This window comes from Curcuma longa, chromosome 1 (genome assembly GCF_044706935.1).
Source record: "Curcuma longa cultivar G26 ecotype Majalengka, Jawa Barat chromosome 1, ITB_CL_G26_1.1, whole genome shotgun sequence".
Classification (NCBI taxonomy): Eukaryota; Viridiplantae; Streptophyta; class Magnoliopsida; order Zingiberales; family Zingiberaceae; genus Curcuma; species Curcuma longa.
Genome location: NC_133861.1, coordinates 15769527 through 15791254, shown reverse-complemented (window position 1 = coordinate 15791254; position 21728 = coordinate 15769527). Strand labels below are relative to the sequence as shown.

At 41.7% G+C, this 21728-nt stretch overlaps 4 protein-coding genes and 1 pseudogene across 4 annotated transcripts; 1 reads left to right on the top strand and 4 right to left on the bottom strand.

Moving 5' to 3' along the window:
• The first annotated feature begins 1161 nt into the window (after positions 1–1161).
• LOC141821678 (putative GTP-binding protein OBGM, mitochondrial) lies at positions 1162–6086 on the top strand. The gene is made up of 6 exons (XM_074709041.1): positions 1162–1437; positions 3527–3674; positions 3947–4055; positions 4169–4251; positions 4435–4497; positions 4593–6086. The coding sequence occupies exons 2-6, from the start codon at positions 3534–3536 to the stop codon at positions 5772–5774; spliced, it is 1578 nt and encodes a 525-aa protein (XP_074565142.1). The 5' UTR covers positions 1162–1437; positions 3527–3533; the 3' UTR covers positions 5775–6086.
• A 369-nt stretch (positions 6087–6455) lies between these two features.
• Positions 6456–9716, bottom strand: LOC141821671 (scarecrow-like protein 34). The gene is made up of 2 exons (XM_074709034.1): positions 9548–9716; positions 6456–9094 (listed from the first exon to the last, which is right to left on the bottom strand). The coding sequence occupies exon 2, from the start codon at positions 9036–9038 to the stop codon at positions 6732–6734; it is 2307 nt and encodes a 768-aa protein (XP_074565135.1). The 5' UTR covers positions 9039–9094; positions 9548–9716; the 3' UTR covers positions 6456–6731.
• A 2355-nt stretch (positions 9717–12071) lies between these two features.
• LOC141813581 (scarecrow-like protein 34) lies at positions 12072–15213 on the bottom strand. The gene is made up of 2 exons (XM_074701547.1): positions 15114–15213; positions 12072–14682 (listed from the first exon to the last, which is right to left on the bottom strand). Exon 2 carries the CDS (start codon positions 14624–14626, stop codon positions 12323–12325), a length of 2304 nt encoding a protein of 767 aa, XP_074557648.1. The 5' UTR covers positions 14627–14682; positions 15114–15213; the 3' UTR covers positions 12072–12322.
• Positions 15214–16590: 1377 nt separating this feature from the next.
• On the bottom strand, positions 16591–19750 carry LOC141813592 (scarecrow-like protein 34; annotated as a pseudogene).
• A 342-nt stretch (positions 19751–20092) lies between these two features.
• LOC141841621 (pentatricopeptide repeat-containing protein At2g27800, mitochondrial-like) lies at positions 20093–21530 on the bottom strand. The gene has a single exon (XM_074729805.1). The coding sequence runs from the start codon at positions 21478–21480 to the stop codon at positions 20305–20307; it is 1176 nt and encodes a 391-aa protein (XP_074585906.1). The 5' UTR covers positions 21481–21530; the 3' UTR covers positions 20093–20304.
• Positions 21531–21728: the final 198 nt, after the last annotated feature.

Below are 21728 nucleotides of genomic sequence, written 5' to 3'. Positions count from 1 at the left end.
CTGTTATATCTGTTTTTTCACCTTGAACGCATGTTGATCACATTGGTGAATGGAATGTGTTGTATTGCACATTAAAACTACCTTTGATTGTCATATAAATGTTGGAGCATGCATGTGCACCACTCTCTAGCATAGAATGGGAGTTGCAGAAGAATGGGAGTGCCAAGATTCACACCTATAGGTATTAAGTTAGTAGTAAGTCTTATGATGAATGTTTCACTTTCCGTATTATATCATGTCTAGTTCTTCTTTGACATGTGAATTAGGGTGACCATCTATTACAACCTATTTCTATAAAGCAGAAAAAGAATACAAAAGGACTAAATATTTGTTGTTGAATTAAGGTTGAATGACTGTGTGGCTCAATTCATGGATGCATACAAGACAATATTACAAGCATCACAAATAGAAGTTTCACACATGGATCTCTAAAAAATTAGATGGTCCATGTCTTTGGGCAAACTTGTACATAACATTTGTACTTCCTAGTGTGGCAAATCATTCTTGCTTTTATTCATGATAAATTCTGTGTTTATATTTCACTATCACTTCCTAGTGTGGTATGAGTGATCATTCCTTGCTTTTATTCATGATAAATTCTGTGTTTATATTTCACTATCACGTTATGATGGGACATTGTTGGTTGAATCAGACAAATGAATTATGAAGAATTGGTAGTTCATGATCATGCAATGTTGTCACATTTTTTTTAAAAAATTAGGAATTGCAGTTCACAAATCATACTGTAATATACGTGAAAAAAATGGGTTTGATATTGAATTAAATTGAACCAACTTGGTTTGGTCCGTTATGGAAGAGATTTTGATAAAATAAAATGGATGAAAAGATTTGTCTTGCGAAGACGAATCCAACAAAATTGGTTTGAGTCAAATCTGAGGTCGTTTAGTTAGTAAGCCAAGCGAACCAAGATTGAATCTGATTTGCTATAGTAACCAGTTCAATCGTTATAATAAATCTTAGGTTTTTAAGCCGGTTTAGCCAGTTTGTGGCACCAATTGGCCTATATTATTATTACTCCTCTTTAAAACACGGGAGTTTGCGATTTCCCTTCGGAGTGACCCCCCCTCCTCTGCCCTACGTTGCCCGACGCCGCCGTCACCGCCCGATGCCGTTGTCGCCGCCCGACGCTGCCGCCGCCGCGTGGAGAAGACTGAGCAGCCGACATCCCCTGTGACCAGTGTCGCCTCCCTTCATTGTTCTTCCCCTTTCCCATAGGTGTGCCGTCGTCTAAGCCCCGTCCGCACGAGGACGTCGCCGGATGGGTGAGTAGCCGTCGCCAGCCATAAGAGAGGCCGGAGAAACCCTAGTTAGGGCTTGCTTCTTCCTTCCCTGTTGTCTTCCTGGAGCTGCCTCCACCGCCACCGGTTCTTGCTGTCGGAAGAGAGTTTTTTTCTGCTAGAGAGGAAAGAATCGGAGGTAAACATTTGTAATTCGGTTAGTTTGATCTGTAAGGGAAATTGCATATACTTGAAGTTATGGAGGTTCTTTATCATGATCTGTTTGGGAATTGGCAGCTATTAGGAATTGTAATTGGATTTGTTGATTTAGGATGGTGAGGGATTAATCTAATAATGCAATTATATCAAGTAAGATCTAAAAATTTAAAGAAGAGTTAATGGTTCTATTTTTGATTAGTTAAGTTACTTACCGTTATTAATTGTTTAATTGATAACATGATTGGAAGAGAATAGTGGTCATTAATTAGGGTTAATCACTTAGTGCAGTGATAAGGGTAAATTTATTAATTGTTTACTTTAGTTATTAATCGATTAAGTAATTAAAATTATTACAGATTCAATTGTTAGTTAATTTAATTAACTAATTAATAGGTGATTAAGATGTAATTAAAGAGGGATTAATTACATAGGTTAATTAGTTGTTGGGTTGACAAAGAATGAGTTGATTTGGGCTAGGGCTAACTCTTAATCCGGTTTAGGCTAACTGGAGTTAGTTGGAGTTTAATTGGATTAAATTAACTTTAGAAAGGACTAGGATTTTCTTTGAAGGAAATTTAATAAAATATTATATTTAGAGGATGTTTTATGTTGCAAGACTTTAATTCGTTGATCCTATTATACACGGAGATTTTCTTCTGATATGGGCTACTTTCGGAAGGCGGGTATCTCGACTTATCTTTTAGATATGTCTTTTTGATGTGTATGATTTCTGCTAGTGCTATTAGTAATTTTCATGTCTTTTACCACTGCCCTGATATGCCACTATATAGTCATATTGTATGTCTCTCTACCTGCTACTTGTTTACTTACCATATTGCATATATGTAGTGATATACTGTTTCTTTACTCACATAGATTGGTCGTTTTACACGCATTAGTGTCATGCATCATCCTTGCATGATTGCATGCTAGCGACATCGGCTCTTTTGTAGTCTGAGCCCGTCGCTAGTTACATGATCTGCACACCCGGCCACTTACAGGTTAGTGGTACATCAGGAGGGTGTGTGCAGTTGGTCTGTCAGAGCTCCGCTCTGCCGCATCATAGATAGTAGTGTCGTAGCGTGGTAGCATTACAGGGATCTCTCCTTCGCATTATGACGAGGAGATGAGAGCATTGCTCTCCCATATGACTTGGGGTAGGAGGATAAGTGTACTCCGACAGCATCCTGTCCACTCGGTCACTCAGGAGCAGTGACGGCAAAGTGCACAGTTGTCATAGCTCTACCCACTCGACCTCACGATTGTCTGTGACGGTGGCTGACTGGCGTCAGGGGTGACCATGTTATTGCATTATGTGCATACTGCATGGTTTGCATTTATTATTGATTGCTGCATTTATTTGCTGCATATGTTTGACATGCACATACAGGAGATTTTATGCATTTGGGATTGTGATCTTGCATTCGTCGCAGGGTTTTTGCCATTGTGTTTACATATATATGATTCTGGTATGTACAGCTTTTTTTGGTACTGCGTTTATTTCTGTACAGGCATGATTATTACTAGTAGATAGCTTATTGTACATATCTGCTAGATATCCGCTGAGTTCTTTGAACTCACCCCGTTGGTTTCTTTCTTTTCAGGTTGACGTCTGTCTGGAGAGCCTCGTCATTTGCTTATTTCGCTTTTGCTTATATTTTTAGATTGTGTCAGGACTTGTTTTATGTCGTATGGATTTTTCATATATTGTTTTAGATTGTGGCGCACGTTATACTTACTGGTAGTGGACTTATTTCATATTGCTTGGTAAATAGTACATATTTTGACATGTGTGGATTGTGACCGTGTAGGCCTTATTATAATTGTATTCAGGGAAAGTGAATTGTTACAAGGGAGATGTGTCCAAAATTTCTCGGACAGCCGTCTCCCGGGGCGTGACACATATAACTAAATTCATTTTATTTGGTGGTTATTTTATTGATATTTCTATGCTTTACAGATACACTATGTAGTTGTGCAAGCTCGGAGGATTAGAAAATTCAGTAGAAGTCTTCTAATTTTTTGTATAGAGTTTAGAAAAAACATTTTATACTTTTGTTCTACAACAGGTAAAGGATGTGGTGGTGCCGATATCAGCATCAAATTCTAGGCCATGCTAGAGTACTTTGGACATCACATTGTAGGCCACAATGCCATCCCTTCTCTTTTCGTTATTCTGGCATTCCCAAAAAAGGAGGAAAGCTGGCTCCTTTGCAGGTATCCGCACCATAATTCTCCATCTGTGGTGTCATATTGGTCGGCAATATCCTTTTATTTCTGTCTAGCTTTTGTTCATCTCGGACAGTTACTAATATTTTTCTACTTGATTCTTCTTTTTTTACCCACCCATGTTTTTAGTTTTAAACAGATAGACCTAGAACCTACTTTTGAGATGCCAGTTGGTCTTCTATTTTTGCTCGGTTTTGTTGATATCTGTGGATTTTCAAATTGTCTTGAAGATACTCTCACCTTCTTGTTTGAATTTTTAGGAAAGGAAAATGGTGGATAGAATCAGATTATGGGCCAAAGGAGGTGAAGGTGGGAATGGGTGTTGTAGCAATAGACGTAGCAGAACTTCCCGTTATGGTCAACCTGATGGTGCGAATATGATTATTCTAGTTTAGTTTGCCAACCCTCTTAACAGACATAGAATATCTGTTTATGGGGTTGCTAGTCTACTAACGGAATAATACTTCTACCAATAATTGTAGGTGGAAATGGTGGAAGAGGTGGTGATGTCATTCTCGAATGCTCTCCATCAGTTTGGGACTTCAGGAATTTGCAACATCACTTGGTATGATTCGAAACTAACAGTTTTGTTGATTCATAAACTGGTAACTTTCTCTAATAGCAGCAGTGTGGTCATTAATAATGTACACAGGCAAAATTAGTTAGTTTTTTTTATTGAAACATGCTCATTATTGAGTCCTTAAATACTACTAGTACGGGATTGAGTGTTATTGGACCTGTTTTCCAGAATGCACAAAAAGGAGGGCATGGCACTTCAAAGAATAAATTAGGAAGCCGTGGTCTTGATAAGGTTACAACTTTTAAGAAGTTGGAGTTTCTTCATCAACCTATTATTTTCATACTATTGTCATGGCATGTGAAGGACTATTTCTTTTTTTCTATCAGGTTGCTCAAGTGCCAGTGGGCACTGTAATTCACCTTGTTAGTGGTGAGATTCCTGTTGCAGAAGATTCTTTTGCCACATCATTAGACCCCTGGGACATACCAGTTGATGTTAACCAAGCCAATTCTATTCACCAAAAAAATGAGAAAGTGGATCGATCTCATTCGGAGGGAGTGGAAGCTTTTCATGGTTCACCTTTGAACTCTGAAGATGATGTTAATAAATCAGTTCATGTTAACAAAGAAAGGTTGGATTTGTCTCCAGACAAGGAAGCTAAAGATGACAAGCATGATGGTGCAAATGAAATCAGCAAAATCAGTACGGAGGCAGATGAGGAATTGATGGATGAGGAAGATGACGATTTGATGGATGAGGAAGATGAGGTGGTGGTGCAATATTCAGTTGCTGAATTAACTCAACCAGGTCAACGAGTAATAGTTGCACGAGGTGGAGAGGGTGGTCTTGGCAATGTTACTTTAATGAAAGATAGCAAGTCTTTCAGAAATACAAATGATCAAAATGGTGTTTTTAATCAAGCAACCATGGATCAGACTTTGCTTACTGCTGGCAGACCTGGCTCTGAAAGTCTTCTCATATTGGAACTAAAGAGTATTGCCGATGTGGGTCTTATTGGTATGCCTAATGCTGGTAAAAGCACGTTGTTAGGAGCTCTTTCAATGGCCAAGCCTGCAGTGGGCGATTATGCATTTACCACTCTAAGGCCCAACATAGGAAATCTAAATTTTGAGAGCTATTTCTCTGTTAAGGTTGCTGACATCCCTGGTATTATTAAAGGAGCTCATGCAAACCGTGGGCTTGGCCATGCTTTTTTGAGGCACATTGAGCGCACAAAAGTTCTGGTATATGTTGTTGATTTAGCAGCGGCATTGGATGGCAGGAAGGGTATTCCTCCATGGGAACAATTAAGAGATCTAGTTTTGGAGCTTGAATATTACCAGGAAAATTTGTCAAGTAGACCTTCTTTAGTAGTTGCTAACAAAATTGATGAAGTGGGCGCTGAAAATGTCTTGAAAGAACTACAGAGAAGGGTGCAAGGTGTCCCCATATTTCCAGTATGTGCTGTCTTGCAAGAGGGAGTACCTGAACTTAAATATGGTATTAGGAGGCTTATAGATGGTTGTGAGTTGCACAGACTCACTCTAGATAACATATTGGTCGACTAGCCTAACCTGTACACTGGCTTGCTGCAGTTCTCATGGTCAACCTCACAGAAGAAAGTGCAAAGTTAGGTTTGAGGTACAAGCACTCGACACCCTCCAAAATTCTTACACATTTGTTTCTGTTTTGGCATATTAATTGCTATTGTAGAAACAGATTTCAGATGAAGATAGCTTGTTTGCAGCGAGCTTCATATACTAGAACGGCGTTAATTTGTTTAGGTATTCATCAATAATTGCCCGTCATCATCTAGGTGATACTTTGTTATCTGTATCAAAAACAGAGAAAGCATAAACATCTTGGCCCTTTTGATCTCATGTTTAGTTTGCACTGTTTATCTTATGACTCGAAAAGCTCCGTTGTCTGCTCTGGAAACCGTCTCGTCTACAGATCATCTGAGAGACACAATATTTGTAAAAGAAAAGTTCAACCCTTCATAGCGGCTGTCCAAATAAAAGACTCGTATACTAAAAAAGTTACATGTCTTGTCTTGAGCAACAAAAAGTTCTCTCAAAAGGAATCTTACTTGCCAAACGTCCTTTGGAATTTCCAGATTGAGGTGATCCCTCGTCTTTCTACCTGGTTGTAAGGGCATTCAACCTCGTAGAATAAGTTGGGATAGTGTTTCTAGTACTAACAAATCTTAAGATACCAGACGCAAAATTAGTACAGCAAAAAGGATATCATCTTGCTAACCAAAAGTCTGAACTACTGTAATACAATACACGTCCTAACTACGAATAACACATCGTCTGGTAGGATAACTGAGTACAGAAGACTAGAGCTATGGAATGCAACATGAACTTTTTGCTACATTAGTAAAATTTGCTTGTGAAATTTAGCCCCCGTCAGTTGCATCCGCATCAAGTAGCTTTCAACCACATCCAAGGCAAGCAACATATAAAGAATATTATTGGTGGCAGGTAGCATTCAATGGAAGATACCAAGGTCCTGAAACAAAATTAGGAAGTGGACTTGGATTTCCATAATGAGAGAGCATGAGTGATGCGCCCTTTCCATCCTTGCAGTAACCATTGTCCATCTACATCCATTAGAAAATCCTTATGGTAGTCCGCCAACTTTTCCTTCGCAATCTCTAATATGTCTGGAGATAGAGGAAGTTGCCTGAGCCCTGCACGGACATTTCTTACCTGCCACTGCTTGTAGGTCTCTGGCCTTTCCACCCTTTCTGCACCCTCGCAAGCAATGATATTAAGAGCACCTTTGCCAAAGATATTCTTCTCTATCAGCAGCCTCCCTTCATCTTCCCGTGGCACATTGGTTTCGATCGAGTCAAACAAGGAAGAGTAGTAGAATAAAACTTCCCGAAATCTCGTGACAAAAAAAGGAGAGTTATAAGACCCGTTCCCAATTGCCATGATAAATATAGATGGATCAAGATCTCTTATGGTCTTCAGTACCATATCTCTTGGGCTCTCCTCTAGCACTGTTTCATCCATCAGGTTATTAAACGGATACAGACTGTTGACGACAAGCAACTCATCTTTATCAATGTTGAGGTCCTCGATTCGGATGGTTTCCCACTTGGTTGCAATTGCTTGAAACTCAAAAGGAATGCCAAATCTACGAGCATAATCAGCTAAGCGACGCCCAGTTTCATCAATCCGCTCAGTTGGTCGAAAACCAGGCATCGGGTTGTCGATGCCAGTCAAGCGGAGCCGAGGCGGACCACCTGGTCGATCAGCAAGACGGCTCATGAAACATGGCCATTGGAAGCCATGGTAAATGCCAAAATCTATTATATGCAATCTGGTAGCATCCTTTGCCACATTCATTATTGTTCTATTGGAGGAGAAATAAGAGAGCTTCTTGAAGGGGGTTGCAGACATATAACACCTGTGAGCTTTCAACATATCAACAGTAGAGATTCCTTTTGCCACAATGGAATGATAAACCTGACTTCCTGTACCTGCCATTCTTGCCTCCAGGCCATCAGCAAAGCAAGCGGCCAACCTCTGGTTTGCATCTCCGAAAGGAGATGAGTACTGCCTGATCTGCTTCAGTAGATCATTTGCGCTTCGATGATCACCTATTGCCACGGATTGTGCACAATGGATGAGGAGTGTCCTATAATCAACCACCTCCTTCTTAGGTTGCTTCTTCCCACGGCCTTTACCACCACTTGATGCTTTAGCTTGACTACTATGAGAATTTTTGCCTGTTTCATCGTTCTCCAATTCGGCTTGCTTTTGATCATTCTTTGTTCCACACTTCTTTCCGCAATTGTAGAGCAGGACCTCATCAAAAAGTTCAGAATTGGCTGTTTCCTCGGTGGAGAAAGCTGGTTGTTTATGGCTTCTCCCTTCCTGCAAATCCAAATCATCATCATGCAGTGTCTTTCGCCCCCTTGACCCATGAACTGGCTCCACCTTTTCTCCATTTTCTAACTTGATCGCAACCAATTCTTTCTCTGTTGGCTCTCGAGGATAGTGAAACCCACTGGTTTCTAAATCAATCACCAATTTTACTTCACTGGGAAGAAATTTACTCCCCTCTTCAAAGCCCTTCTGAAATTGCCAAGCCGGTGCACTCTGAGTGAGGAGATCGTTGACAGAAAAGATTGAGTCATCCAGCACTCCATTGATTGCAGAGGAAAATGAAGACTGCAAAGTGTTAGCGACGGAAATAGGATCAGTTTGAAGCTGGTGATACTCCAGAGGATCGTAAGGCCAGTTATTACTGTCCCCATCACTGAAATTCAAAAGTTGGTTATTGACGCTATCATCTAGGCTATCTGTACCAGGTCCTGAGCTCTCGTCTGGTAAACGAGGGAAGCTCTCACCAAGTATCTCATAGAAGGGCTTCTCTGTAGCTAAAAGAGCTGGATCTTCTGGATACACATCAAACTTGCCATCCATGTTTTCATCCATTAGCATCTGATTAATGTAGCTGAATATATCTGGAGAGAATTCAGGAACTTCCGTCTCACTGCTTACAGTCAACGATGGCGATTGATCTGCACTGGGCATAGAACTAAATGTGGACGAACTTGACGATCCATTCTGAAGACTTGTGAAGCTATTCTCATCGAATGTTTGAGTTTCCCTCGATTCAACATTACCTGGAACATTCTGGTCTAAAAGGACTTGGTAATGAAGATATCCATCTTGGATATCATGGATATTTGTAAGAGATGAATTAACAAAATCATCAGAAGAAAAATGCGAGGCGAACTCCAGATTTCCTGGATTAAGATCTTCGATGTTGCTTGGGTGACTGAAGAACTCATCGTGCTGAAATTGATTCATCTTGCTTCTAGATTCTCAGAATCTCGAGTCTCTCATCTGTGGGTTTCCATCGACTCCTACACAAAACAATTGATTTAAACAACTTCGGATATTTTTTCACTATTACCCTTTCTGGGAATCAATCAATCAATCATCATATACTGTCTTCTACATCCCAATCATATTGACAAAAAAAATAAAAAATAAAAAAAATTCTCTGAACATGATTAAGACCATAGGAGAGAATATCTATAACAAATTGAAGTTTGTCGAGCAAGGGGAAGGAAAACACCATCAAATAGAACAAATGACTTCAGATGTTGCCCTAAAGATCTGTCTTTTTTTCTTCAAGGGGGAAAGCAAAAAAGCACAGTTCATGCTTGAATTTCATCAAAAACGAAACATTTGAGGGATCTAAAATCATGAACAAATTCACAACAAATACCAACTCAAAGAGGAAGTATTGTATGAGGAACACAAATTGGCTACAAAAAACAAAAGAATAAAAGGTGAGTAAAGAGGATACAAACCTTCAACCGATCCAAAGGAATAAACGAACAAGCGAGGGTCAAAGGTAAAGGCGGAGTATGCACTGAAGAAGCTGATGGCTACCTTTCTTTATAATCTTATTTTCAAAGATGATGCGAGGATTTAAGGACGAAGCAGAATGGCACCATCGCTGTCACCCGGAAGCTTCGTGGACGTGATCCTCATCGGCAACCGCGAATGGGCGTCGCACAGAGCAGCAGGCTTGACTTGTTGCCCAAGAACTGCATTTAATCTGTGGGCGCGCCTTAGTCTGGGCGATCGGTGGCCAGTCAATTCCGTGCTGCTTCCAACACGATTAGAAGATCACAGCCGTAGCTGGCGATGGAGCATCGAGACGATCTGATGGCAGCTGATGGACTGACTTTGTGGTTGACCGTTCCATTGGAAATTTGTAGCGATGGATCATGCTCACCAAGGAATTGACGAAGGAATCACTACTGTAATTCAATAGAAGTCCTAACTCTTGGATTTTATCACGTTCAGCGGGCGCACGTGCGAACGGGTGGCATTCAAATCTACATCATATAAAATCAAATTCATAATAGCATCCATAACTCACTCTTATTATAATACCTTTTATCTCTAGGCAATGGTGCTGCGGTAGGACATCCAAGTTATCACCCAGATACCTACGATTCGATCCCCAGTTACAACGTATTTGTAGGAATTTTCTTCCAAATGAGGAGCGCAATCAAAGGATGCTGGGCGTCTGGGCTGAGCGTTGTGTGCACTTCCCGATTTACCATAGTGGTCGGTGGGAAACTTTGTGGGGCCGGATCAGTCACCCCCAGAGTGCACTTCCTGATTTACCCTGGTGGTTGGTAGGAAACTTCCATGGGGCTGGGTTAGTCACCCCCAAAGATAGTCAATGGGACTAACTGGATTTATCATTTTTTATAATAATACCCTTCACCTCATTAAAAAGTATGTGATCCATTATCACATACTCATTATAACAACGTATCTCTTTCATCCAAATTCCTTTTAACATTAGCACTTATTTATCGATCTCATCGTCTACTCAATCATCTTAAAATTATATCATATTAAATAAAATTTAATAGGGGTTAAAAACTAATCATTTTATTTAATTTTTAATTTTAAAATTTATAATTTTTTAATAAAAGTTAAAATTAACCGTTAATAAAATTTTATTCAATTTTAAAATAGCCGTTAAAACTAATCATTTTAATAAATATAATTAAAAATAAAAAAATACACATGGGGTGGACCAGCCTCTTGGCTGGCCCACTCAACTTTTAATTGAACACGTTCAATTATTTGAATGCGTTCAACTGGAGAGATATTATAATACTCCTAGAATAGTATTTAACACCACTGAGGTGTTATAACACCCTATTATAAAAAAAATGATAATCCCAGTAGCCACATCTCTGGGGGTGGTCGGTCCGGTCTCACGGAAGTTTCCCACCGACCACCAGGGTAAATCGGGAAGCGCATACGGCGGTCAATCCAGATGCCCAGCATCCTTTGATTGCGTTCCCCATTTGGAGGAAAATTCCTGCAAATACGCTGTAGCTGGGGATCGAACCGCGGGTTCCTAGGTTACAACCCGGATGTCCTACCGTTGTACCATTGCCCGTGGGACTATAACACCCTATTATAGCATCTATTGTGGATGCTCTAATTACAAAAAATATTGCTCTTATATTTTAAGAATAATCATGATATTTATAATTCATTTTGATTTGATTTATATAGTATAGAACAAAATTCATTATATCATCTAACTAATATTTATTGAAGATTTGAATTATCCAACGTGAAATTTATATGTATAAAATTCATTAATTTACATCGTTATCACTAATGAAGATGAATTCATATAGGATCATGATTCCTATTAGATTAGAGATTCTGATATATCTCTACACTCCCTCTGAACAAAAAAAATTATAACGCCATCAATTTAATTCCTTTTATAAGACTTGCTCTTTTGCTTTGTTTTTCTTCTTCTACAGGAATTTCAATTTCGTGCAGATGGTTCATATAAAGACCATGACTTTTTCACTACATTCGCATCCATCATCTTATTTCACGTATTCATTTTTTATTATTAAAAAAAATGATAAATTCCAATCAGTTTCATAGACTCAATCCCTGGGAGTGGCCGATCCGGTCCTACGAAAATTTCCCACCGACCAACAGGGTAAATCGAGAAGCGCATACGACGGACCAATCCAGATACCCAGCATTCTTTGATTGCGTTCCCCATTTAAAAAAAAATTCTTACAAATACACCGTATTTGAGAATCGAATCATGAGTCCCTAGGTCACAACCCAGATATCCTACCGTTGCACCATTGCCCCGAGGACTCATTTTTTACTATAGATTTTTGATGATATGTCTTGTTTTTTTTATCAAGTTCATATTGATCGTGGTCAACTGTAACTTTTTTATTTACCTCCTCATAGATGATGAGACTAATCGTGTGGGACCGTTGGAGTGACAAATTCTTATACCTTATAGAAGAGTTAGATATAGTTAAAAATTCATACATTTAGAAAACAAAATTCCCAACACCAACTAAGAATAAAACATCGTCTAGTAGGATAACTGAGCTATGGAATGCAACGTGAACTTTTTGCTACAATAGTAAAATTTGCTCGTGAAATTTAGCCCCCGTCAGTTGCATCCGCATCAAGCAGCTTTCGACTACATCCAAGGCAAGCAACAAACTATCGGAGGCAGGTAGAATACAGTGGAAGGAAGATATCAAGGTCCTGAAACAAAACTAGAAAGTGGACTTGGATTTCCATAATGAGAGGGCGTAAGTGATGCGCCCTTTCCATCCTTGCAGTACCCATTGCCCATCTACATCCATTAGAAAATCCTTATTGCAGTGCTCCAACTTTTCCTTTGCAATCTCTAACAGGTCTGGAGATAGAGGAAGTTGCCTGAGCCCTGCACGGACATTTCTTACCTGCCACTGCTTGTAGGTTTCTGGCCTTTCCACCCTTTCTGCACCCTCGCAAGCAATGATATTAAAAGCATCCCGGCCAAAGATCTTCTCTACCAGCAGCCTCCCTTCATCTTCCCGTGGCACATTGGTTTCGATCAAGTCAAACACGGAAGAGTAGTGGAATAAAACTTCCCGAAATCTCGGGACAAAAAAAGGAGAGCTATAAGACCCGTTCACAATTGCCATGATAAATATAGATGGATCAAGATCTCTTATAGTCTTCAGTACCATATCTCTTGGGCTCTCGTCAAGCATTGTTTCATCCATCAGCTTATTAAACTGATACATACTGTTGACAACAAGTACCTCATCTTTATCAATGTTGAGATCCTCGATTTGGATGGTTTCCCACTTGGTTGCAATTGCTTGAAACTCAAAAGGAATGCCAAATCTACGAGCATAATCAGCTAAGCGACGCCCAGTTTCATCAACCCGCTCAGTTGGTCGAAAACCAGGCATCGGGTTGTCGATGCCAGTCAAGCGGAGCCTAGGAGGACCACCTGGTCGATCAGCAAGAAGGCTCATGAAACATGGCCATTGGAAGCCACGGTGGATGCCAAAATCTATTATATGCAATCTGGTAGCATCCTTTGCCACATTCATTATTGTTTTATTGGAGAAGAAATAATTGAGCTTCTTGAAGGGGGTTGCAGACATATAACACCTTTGAGCTTTCAACATATCAACTGTAGAGATTCCTTTTGCCACAATGGAACGATAAACCTGACTTCCTGTACCCGCCATTCTTGCCTCCAGGCCATCAGCAAAGCAAGCGGCCAACCTCTGGTTTGCATCTCCGAAAGGAGATGAGAACTGTCTGATCTGCTTCAGCAGATCATTTGCACTTCGATGATCACCTATTGCCACAGATTGTGCACAATGGATGAGGAGTGCCCTATAATCAACCACCTCCTTCTTAGGTTGCTTCTTCCCACGGCCTTTACCACCACTTGATGCTTTAGCTTGACTACTATGAGAACTTTTGCCTGTTTCATCGTTCTCCAATTCAGCTTGCTTTTGATCATTCTTGGTTCCACACTTCTTTTTGTGATTGTAGAGCAGGACCTCGTCAAAAAGTTCTGAATTGGCCGTTTCCTCGGTGGAGAAAGCTGGTTGTTTATGGCTTCTCCCTTCCTGCAAATCCAAATCATCATCATGCAGTGTCTTTCGCCCCCTCGACCCATGAACTGGCTCCACCTTTTCTCCATTTTCTAACTCGATCCCAACCAATTCTTTCTCTGTTGGCACTCGAGCAAAGTGAAACCCACTGGCTTCTAAATCAATCACCAATTTTTCATTACCAGGAAGAAATTTACTCCCCTCTTCAAAGCCCTTCTGAAACTGCCAAGCCGGCACACTCTGATTGAGGAGATCATTGACAGAAAAGATTGAGTCATCCACCACTCCATTGATTGCAGAGGAAAATGAAGACTGCAAAGTGTTAGCGACGGAAATAGGATCAGTTTGAAGCTGGTGATACTCCAGAGGATCGGAAGGCCAATTATTACTGTCCCCGTCACTAAAATTCAAAAGTTGGTTATTGACGCTATCATCTACGCTATCTGTACCAGGTCCTGAGTTCTCGTCTGGTAAACGAGGGAAGCTCTCACCAAGTATCTCATAGAAGGGCTTCTCTGTAGCTAAAAGAGCTGGATCTTCTGGATACACATCAAACTCGCCATCCACATTTTCATCCATTAGCATCTGATTAATGTAGCGGAATAACTCTGGAGATAATTCAAGAACATCCGTCTCACTGCTTACAGTCAACGATGACGATTGATCTGCACTCGGCATAGAACTAAATGTGGACGAACTTGACGAACTATTCTGAAGACTTGTGGAGCTATTCTCAGCGAATGTTTGAGCTTCCCTCAATTCAACATTACCTGGAACATTCTGGTCTAAAAGGACTTGGTAATGAAGATATCCATCTTGGATATCATGGATATTTGTAAGAGATGAATTAACAAAATCATCAGAAGAAAAATGCAAGGCGAACTCCAGATTTCCTGGATTAAGATCTTCGATGTTGCTTGGGTGACTGATGAACTCATCATGCTGAAATTGATTCATCTTGCTTCTAGATTATCAGAACCTCGAGTCTCTCATCTGTGGGTTTCCATCGACTCCTACACAAACCAATTGATCTGATCAAACAACTTCGGATATTTTTTCACTATTACCCTTTCTGGGAATCAATCAATCATCATATACTGTCTTCTACATCCCAATCATATTGACAAAAAAATAAATAAAAAATAAAAAATTCTCTGAACATGATTAAGACCATAGGAGAGAATATCTATAACAAATTCAAGTTTGTCGAGGAAGCGGCAGGAAAACACCATCAAATAGAACAAATGACTTCAGATGTTGCCCTAAAGATCTGCCTTTTTTTTCAAGGGGGAAAGCAAAAAAAGCACAGCTACATGCTTGAATTTCATAAAAAACGAAACATTTGAGGGATCTAAAATCATGAACAAATTCACAACAAATACCTACTCAAAGAGGAAGTATGGTATGAGGAACAGAATAAAAGGTGAGTAAAGAGGATACAAACCTTCAACCGATCCAAAGGAATAGACGAACAAACGAGGTTAAAGGTAAAGGCGGAGTATGCACTGAAGAAGCTGATGGCTACCTTTCTTTATTATCTTATTTTCAAAGATGATGCGAGGATTTAAGGACGAAGCAGAATGGCACCATCGCTGTCACCCGGAAGCTTCGTGGACGTGATCGTCATCCGCAACCGCGAATGGGCGTCGCACAGAGCAGCAGGCTTGACTTGTTGCCCAAGCACTCCATTTAATCTGTGGGCGCGCCTCAGTCTGGGCGATCGGTGGCCAGTCAATTCCGTGCTCAATTCCGTGCTGCTGCTTCTGTAATGACCCGGTCCGTCTGTCGTGGGAATTTTTCTTATCTTGATTTTTTTTTTTTATGGGTCATGGGTTGTCGACCATCGATTACCTATTAGGATTTTCCATCTCTACCCAGTAAATTTTTATCTTCTCCAGATTCGAACTCTAAACTTGCAGGCTAAAGTACTAAAATTTCTTAAATTTGGTAACCAAGTGAGAAGTGCCTTTTTATTATAACGATCCGACCCGTCCGTCCGTGGGAATTCTACTTATTCCGACTCCTATTTTCTATGGGTCATGGGCCTTCGACCATCGACCGTACCGTTATCTATTAGAACTTTCCACCCCTGCCCAGTGGATTTTTATCTTCCCCAGTTCTCACTTGGTTACCATATTTAAGGAGCTTTAGTACTTTAGTTTGCAGGTCTAGAATTCGAATCTAGAGAAGTGAAAAATCCACTGGACAAGGATGGAAAGTTCTAGTAGATAACGACACGGTTAGGAGTCGAGATAAATAGAATTCCCACGGACGGACAAGTCGGGTCGTTACAGCTTCCAACACGATTAGAAGATCACAGCCGTAGCTGGCCATGGAGCATCGAGACGATCTGATGGCAGCTGATGGACTGACTTTGGGGTTGACCGTTCCATTGGACATTTGTAGCGATGGATCATGTTCACCAAGGAATTGACGAAGGAATCACTACTGTAATTCAATAGACGTCTTAGAATTGACGAAGGAATCATTACTGTAATTCAATAGACGTCCTAACACTTTTTCAAAAGATGAAATTCAACGTCCTAATGATTTCACATGATCGACTTTATCAAAATTTAAATTTTTATCCTCTTATACAAGTATCCTCTTTTACAATTCGACTCAACCATCACTCGAAAACAATAGACGTCCTAAGTCCTAACTCTGCGATTTTATTACGTTCGGCGGCCGCACGTGCAAACAGATGACATGCAAATCTATACTATATAAAATCAAATTCATTATATAATCTAATTACAAAAAAATTGCTCTTATCATTTTAATTTAGAATTTGATGGGCTGACATGGGATTTGTGACTTGCGAATTTATATCGTATACAACAAAACTCATTATGTGATCTAACTAATATTTATTAAAAAATTTAAATAATTAAATATGAAATATATATATATATATATAATTTATTAATCAACATCCTTATCATTAATGAATTGAACACAAATTAAGAATAAAACATCGTCTAGTAGGATAACTGAGCTATGGCATGCAACGTGAACATTTTGCTACATTAGTAAAATTTGCTCGTGAAATTTAGCCCCCGTCAGTTGCATCCGCATCAAGCAGCTTTCCAGTACATCCAAGGCAAGCAACATACTATTAGTGGCAGGTAGCATACAGTGGAAGGAAGATACCAAGGTCCTGAAACAAAACTAGAAAGTGGACTTGGATTTCCATAATGAGAGGGCATAAGTGATGCGCCCTTTCCATCCTTGCAGTACCCATTGCCCATCTACATCCATTAGAAAATCCTTATGCAGTGCTCCAACTGTTCCTTTGCAATCTCTAACATGTCTGGAGATAGAGGAAGTTGCCTGAGCCCTGCACGGACATTTCTTACCTGCCACTGCTTGTAGGTTTCTGGCCTTTCCACCCTTTCTGCACCCTCGCAAGCAATGATATTAAGAACATCCCGGCAAAATATCTTCTCTACCAGCAGCCTCCCTTCATCTTCCCGTGGCACATTGGTTTCAATCAAGTCAAACACGGAAGAGTAGTGGAATAAAACTTCCCGAAATCTCGTGACAAAAAAAGGAGAGTTATAAGACCCGTTCCCAATTGCCATGATAAATATAGATGGATCAAGATCTCTTATAGTCTTCAGTACCATATCTCTTGGGCTCTCGTCAAGCATTGTTTCATCCGTCAGCTTATTAAACTGATACATAGTGTTGACGACAAGTACCTCATCTTTATCAATGTTGAGATCCTCGATTCGGATGGTTTCCCACTTGGTTGCAATTGCTTGAAACTCAAAAGGAATGCCAAATCTATGAGCATAATCAGCTAAGCGACGCCCAGTTTCTTCAACCCGCTCAGTTGGTCGAAAACCAGGCATTGGTTTGTCGATGCCAGTCAAGCGGAGCCTAGGAGGACCACCTGGTCGATCAGCAAGAAGGCTCATGAAACATGGCCATTGGAAGCCATGGTAGATGCCAAAATCTATTATATGCAGTCTGGTAGCATCCTTTGCCACGTTCATTATTGTTCTATTGGAGAAGAAATAATTGAGCTTCTTGAAGGGGGTTGCAGACATATAAGACCTTGAAGCTTTCAACATATCAACTGTTGAGATTCCTTTTGCCACAATGGAACGATAAACCTGACTTCCTGTACCCGCCATTCTTGCCTCCAGGCCATCAGCAAAGCAAGCGGCCAACCTCTGGTTTGCATCTCCGAAAGGAGATGAGTACTGTCTGATCTGCTTCAGTAGATCATTTGCGCTTCGATGATCACCTATTGCCACAGATTGTGCACAATGGATGAGGAGTGCCCTATAATCAACCACCTCCTCCTTAGGTTGCTTCTTCCCACGGCCTTTACCACCACTTGATGCTTTAGCTTGACTACTATGAGAACTTTTGCCTGTTTCATCGTTCCCCAATTCAGCTTGCTTTTGATCATTCTTGGTTCCACTCTTCTTTCCATGATTGTAGAGCAGGACCTCGTCAAAAAGTTCTGAATTGGCCGTTTCCTCGGTGGAGAAAGCTGGTTGTTTATGGCTTCTCCCTTCCTGCAAATCCAAATCATCATCATGCAGTGTCTTTCGCCCCCTCGACCCATGAACTGGCTCCACCTTTTCTCCATTTTCTAACTCGATCCCAACCAATTCTTTCTCTGTTGGCTCTTGAGGAAAGTGAAACCCACTGGTTTCTAGATTAATCACCAATTTTTCATTACCAGGAACAAATTTACTCCCCTCTTCAAAGCCCTTCTGAAACTGCCAAGCCGGTGCACTCTGATTGAGCAGATCATTGACAGAAAAGATTGAGTCATCCACCACTCCATTGATTGCAGAGGAAAACGAATACTGCAATGTGTTAGTGATGGAAATAGGATCAGTTTGAAGCTGGTGATACTCCAGAGCTGAGTTCTCGTCTGGTAAACGAGGGAAGCTCTCACCAAGTATCTCATAGAAGGGCTTCTCTGTAGCTAAAAGAGCTGGATCTTCTGGATACACATCAAACTTGCCATCCATATTTTCATCCATTAGCATCTGATTAATGTAGCTGAATAACTCTGGAGATAATTCAGGAACATCCGTCTCACTGCTTACAGTCAACGATGACAACTGATCTGCACTCGGCATAGAACTAAATGTGGACGAACTTGACGAACCATTCTGAAGACTTGTGAAGCCATTCTCATTGAATGTTTCAGTTTCCCTCAATTCAACATTATCTGGAACATTCTGGTCTAAAAAGACTTGGTAATGAAGATATCCATCTTGGATATCATGGATATTTGTAAGAGACGAATTAACAAAATCATCAGAAGAAAAATGCAAGGCGAACTCCAGATTTCCAGGATTAGGATCTTCGATGTTGCTTGGGTGACTGAAGAACTCATCGTGCTGAAATTGATTCATCTTGCTTCTAGATTCTCAGAATCTCGAGTCTCTCATCTGTGGGTTTCCATCGATTCCTACACAAAACAATTGATCAAACAACTTCGGATATTTTTTTTTCACTATTACCCTTTCTTGGAATCAATCAAACATCATATACTGTCTTCTACATCCCAGTCATATTGACAATATTGACTATATATATAGCAAGGTGAAGGAAAACACCATCAAATAGAACAAATGACTTCAGATGTTGCCCTAAAGATCTGTCTTTTTTTTTTCCCAAGTGGGAAAGAAAAAAAGCACAGCTACATGCTTGAATTTCATAAAGAAGAAACATTTGAGGGATCTAAAATCATGACACAGAAATATAGAAACAACAAATTCACAACAAATACCAACTCAAAGAGGAAGTAGGGTATGAAGAACACAAATTGGCTACAAAAAACAAAAGAATAAAAGATGAGTTAAGAGGATACAAACCTTCAACCGATCCAAAGGAATAAACCCACAAGCGAGGGTCAAAGGTAAAGGCGGAGTATGCACTGAAGAAGCTGATGGCTACCTTTCTTTATTATCTTATTTTCAAAGATGATGTGAGGATTTTTAAAAGGACGAAGCAGAATGGCACCATCGCTGTCACCCGGAAGCTTCGTGGACGTGATCCTCATCGGCAACCGCCAATGGGCGTCGCACAGAGCGGCGGGCTTGGCTTGTTGCCCAACCACTCCATCTAATCCCATTCGCCTCAGTCTTGGCGATCGGTGGCTAGTCAATTCCGTGCTGCTTCCAACACCATTAGAAGATCACCGCCCTAGCCGGCGATGGAGCATCGAGACGATCTGATGGCGGCTGAAGGACTGACTTTGGGCTTGACCGTTCGATTGGAAATTTGTGGCGATGGATCACGTTCACCAAGCAATTGACAAAGGAATCACCGTCTGTTTTCTAGTTTTATAGCACACGTCTCCATTTGTTTTTCATAAAATACTTAAAATATATATATTTCTAAAATTTAAGGTATTTGATAGTCGTAACTAAATTATTGACCAGTTCTTGGGATATTCAGGCAACTAATGTTATGTCCAACCATGGATCGTCCCAAAAATGTCTGGCTTTTATAAACATTTGAAGGTAGTATTTTATTTAAATAATCCATAGAAATTTGATTCATTCTTAATGTCCATCCATCTATCGAAACTCTAATCTGTTCTCTCCCGAATCCATCGATCGAACCTCGGAATCGCAAAATCTTGCAGCCCCTTCTCATCATCCTTTCCCCGTCCTTGGGTCACTAAATTTCAATTCATTCTCAACGAACTCTTCTTCGATCCACAGCAGAAGGTCGCCGTGCATCCGCGCATTCACCAACTTCTCTGCTTCCATCTCTTTCAGCAGCGTCACTGCATCCGTGACCGTCCACCGCCGGCACACCTCCTCCAGCAACGTCCGGCAAGTGATTAGGTCGGGCGCCCTCCCTGCCAGTGCAGCTTCCCACATCACCTCCACCGCGCTACGCACCTCGCCGGCCATCGCCATGGCGCAGATGATCGAGTTGCACGCTCGTGCACTCGGTGCCATCCCTTTCCCCCGCATTTCGTCGAACAGCTCTCGGGCGTTCCGCGTCCTGCCCTGCGCGCATAGCCCGTGCACCAGCAGGCTGTAGGTGTGCTGATCGGGTTCGAATCCGTACACCGGGCCCATCTGGTGGAACACCCGGAGCGCGTCGTTGAGGTGCAGCGACTGGGCGTAGCCCTTGACCATGGCGTTGAGGGCTAGGCGGTCCGGGTTGATGCCGGAGTCCACCATTTGGCGGAAGAGCATGCGGACGGTGCCCATGTGGATGTGGTGGATGTAGGTATTGACATCGTCGCGGCCGAGGAAGGCGGTGAAGAGGAGGTTGTAGGTGGCACTCGTGGGGCGAGAGGAGGGATCCGCGGCGGCGCCCATGACCGTGTAGACGTGGATGGCCTTGGAGAGCATGCGGCGCTCGGCATAGAAGTAGAGGAGGGTGTTAAGGTGTGGTTCCGTCGGGGGAAGGGAAGGGAGGGCGAGAGCGAGGGAGGCGACGGCGTCCATCTCAGAGTAGAGGCGAGCGACCCCGAGGCGCTTGATGGCGGCCAGGAACGGCGCGTGATCTCCGGCGAGGCGGCGGCGGTGGTTTTCAAGGGCCCAGGAGAAGAGATGGGGACAGAGGCGAGCGTCGGGGAGGCGGACGAGGGCGTCGGCGAGATCGGACGCGCCGAAACGAGGAGGGAGCTGGGAGACGACGAGGTCGAGCTGGGTCCGATCCAACGGAGGGGGTTTGCGCCGTTTCTCACGGCGTCTTCGCCGATCGACAGCTGAGGCGAAGGCGCGGTGGAATTGTACAAACGGTGAGTCGGCCAGAGCTACCGAAGAGGAGCATAAACGATGAGTGCGATGGAGCAGAAGAAGCCGAAGCATCGTCGCTGAGACGGCGAAGCGAGGCGACGCCGCCGAAACGGACGCCGTTCCACAAGCACGCGCGCTAGGGTTACGATGAAAGGGAAGAGGAGAACAAGGGCACATTAGTGGGCTTTATAATATGGGCCAGACCCTACTCAAAAACCGTTCAATTCGGCCCATTGCATGTATGATTTTTAGTCCGTGAGTTTGCCTTTTAGATTCTCTTCATCGTAAAAAATGATAACCACAGTTAGTCGCATGGACTC

Coding starts and splice junctions, on each gene's coding strand:
- LOC141821678 (XM_074709041.1), top strand. CDS start 3,534: ATGTGGTGGTGCCGATATCAGCATCAAATTCTAGGCCATGCTAGAGTA. Junction 4,252..4,434: donor GGAATTTGCAACATCACTTG/GTATGATTCGAA, acceptor CCTGTTTTCCAG/AATGCACAAAAAGGAGGGCA. Junction 4,498..4,592: donor GAAGCCGTGGTCTTGATAAG/GTTACAACTTTT, acceptor TTTTTCTATCAG/GTTGCTCAAGTGCCAGTGGG.
- LOC141821671 (XM_074709034.1), bottom strand. CDS start 9,038: ATGAATCAATTTCAGCACGATGAGTTCTTCAGTCACCCAAGCAACATC.
- LOC141813581 (XM_074701547.1), bottom strand. CDS start 14,626: ATGAATCAATTTCAGCATGATGAGTTCATCAGTCACCCAAGCAACATC.
- LOC141841621 (XM_074729805.1), bottom strand. CDS start 21,480: ATGCTTCGGCTTCTTCTGCTCCATCGCACTCATCGTTTATGCTCCTCT.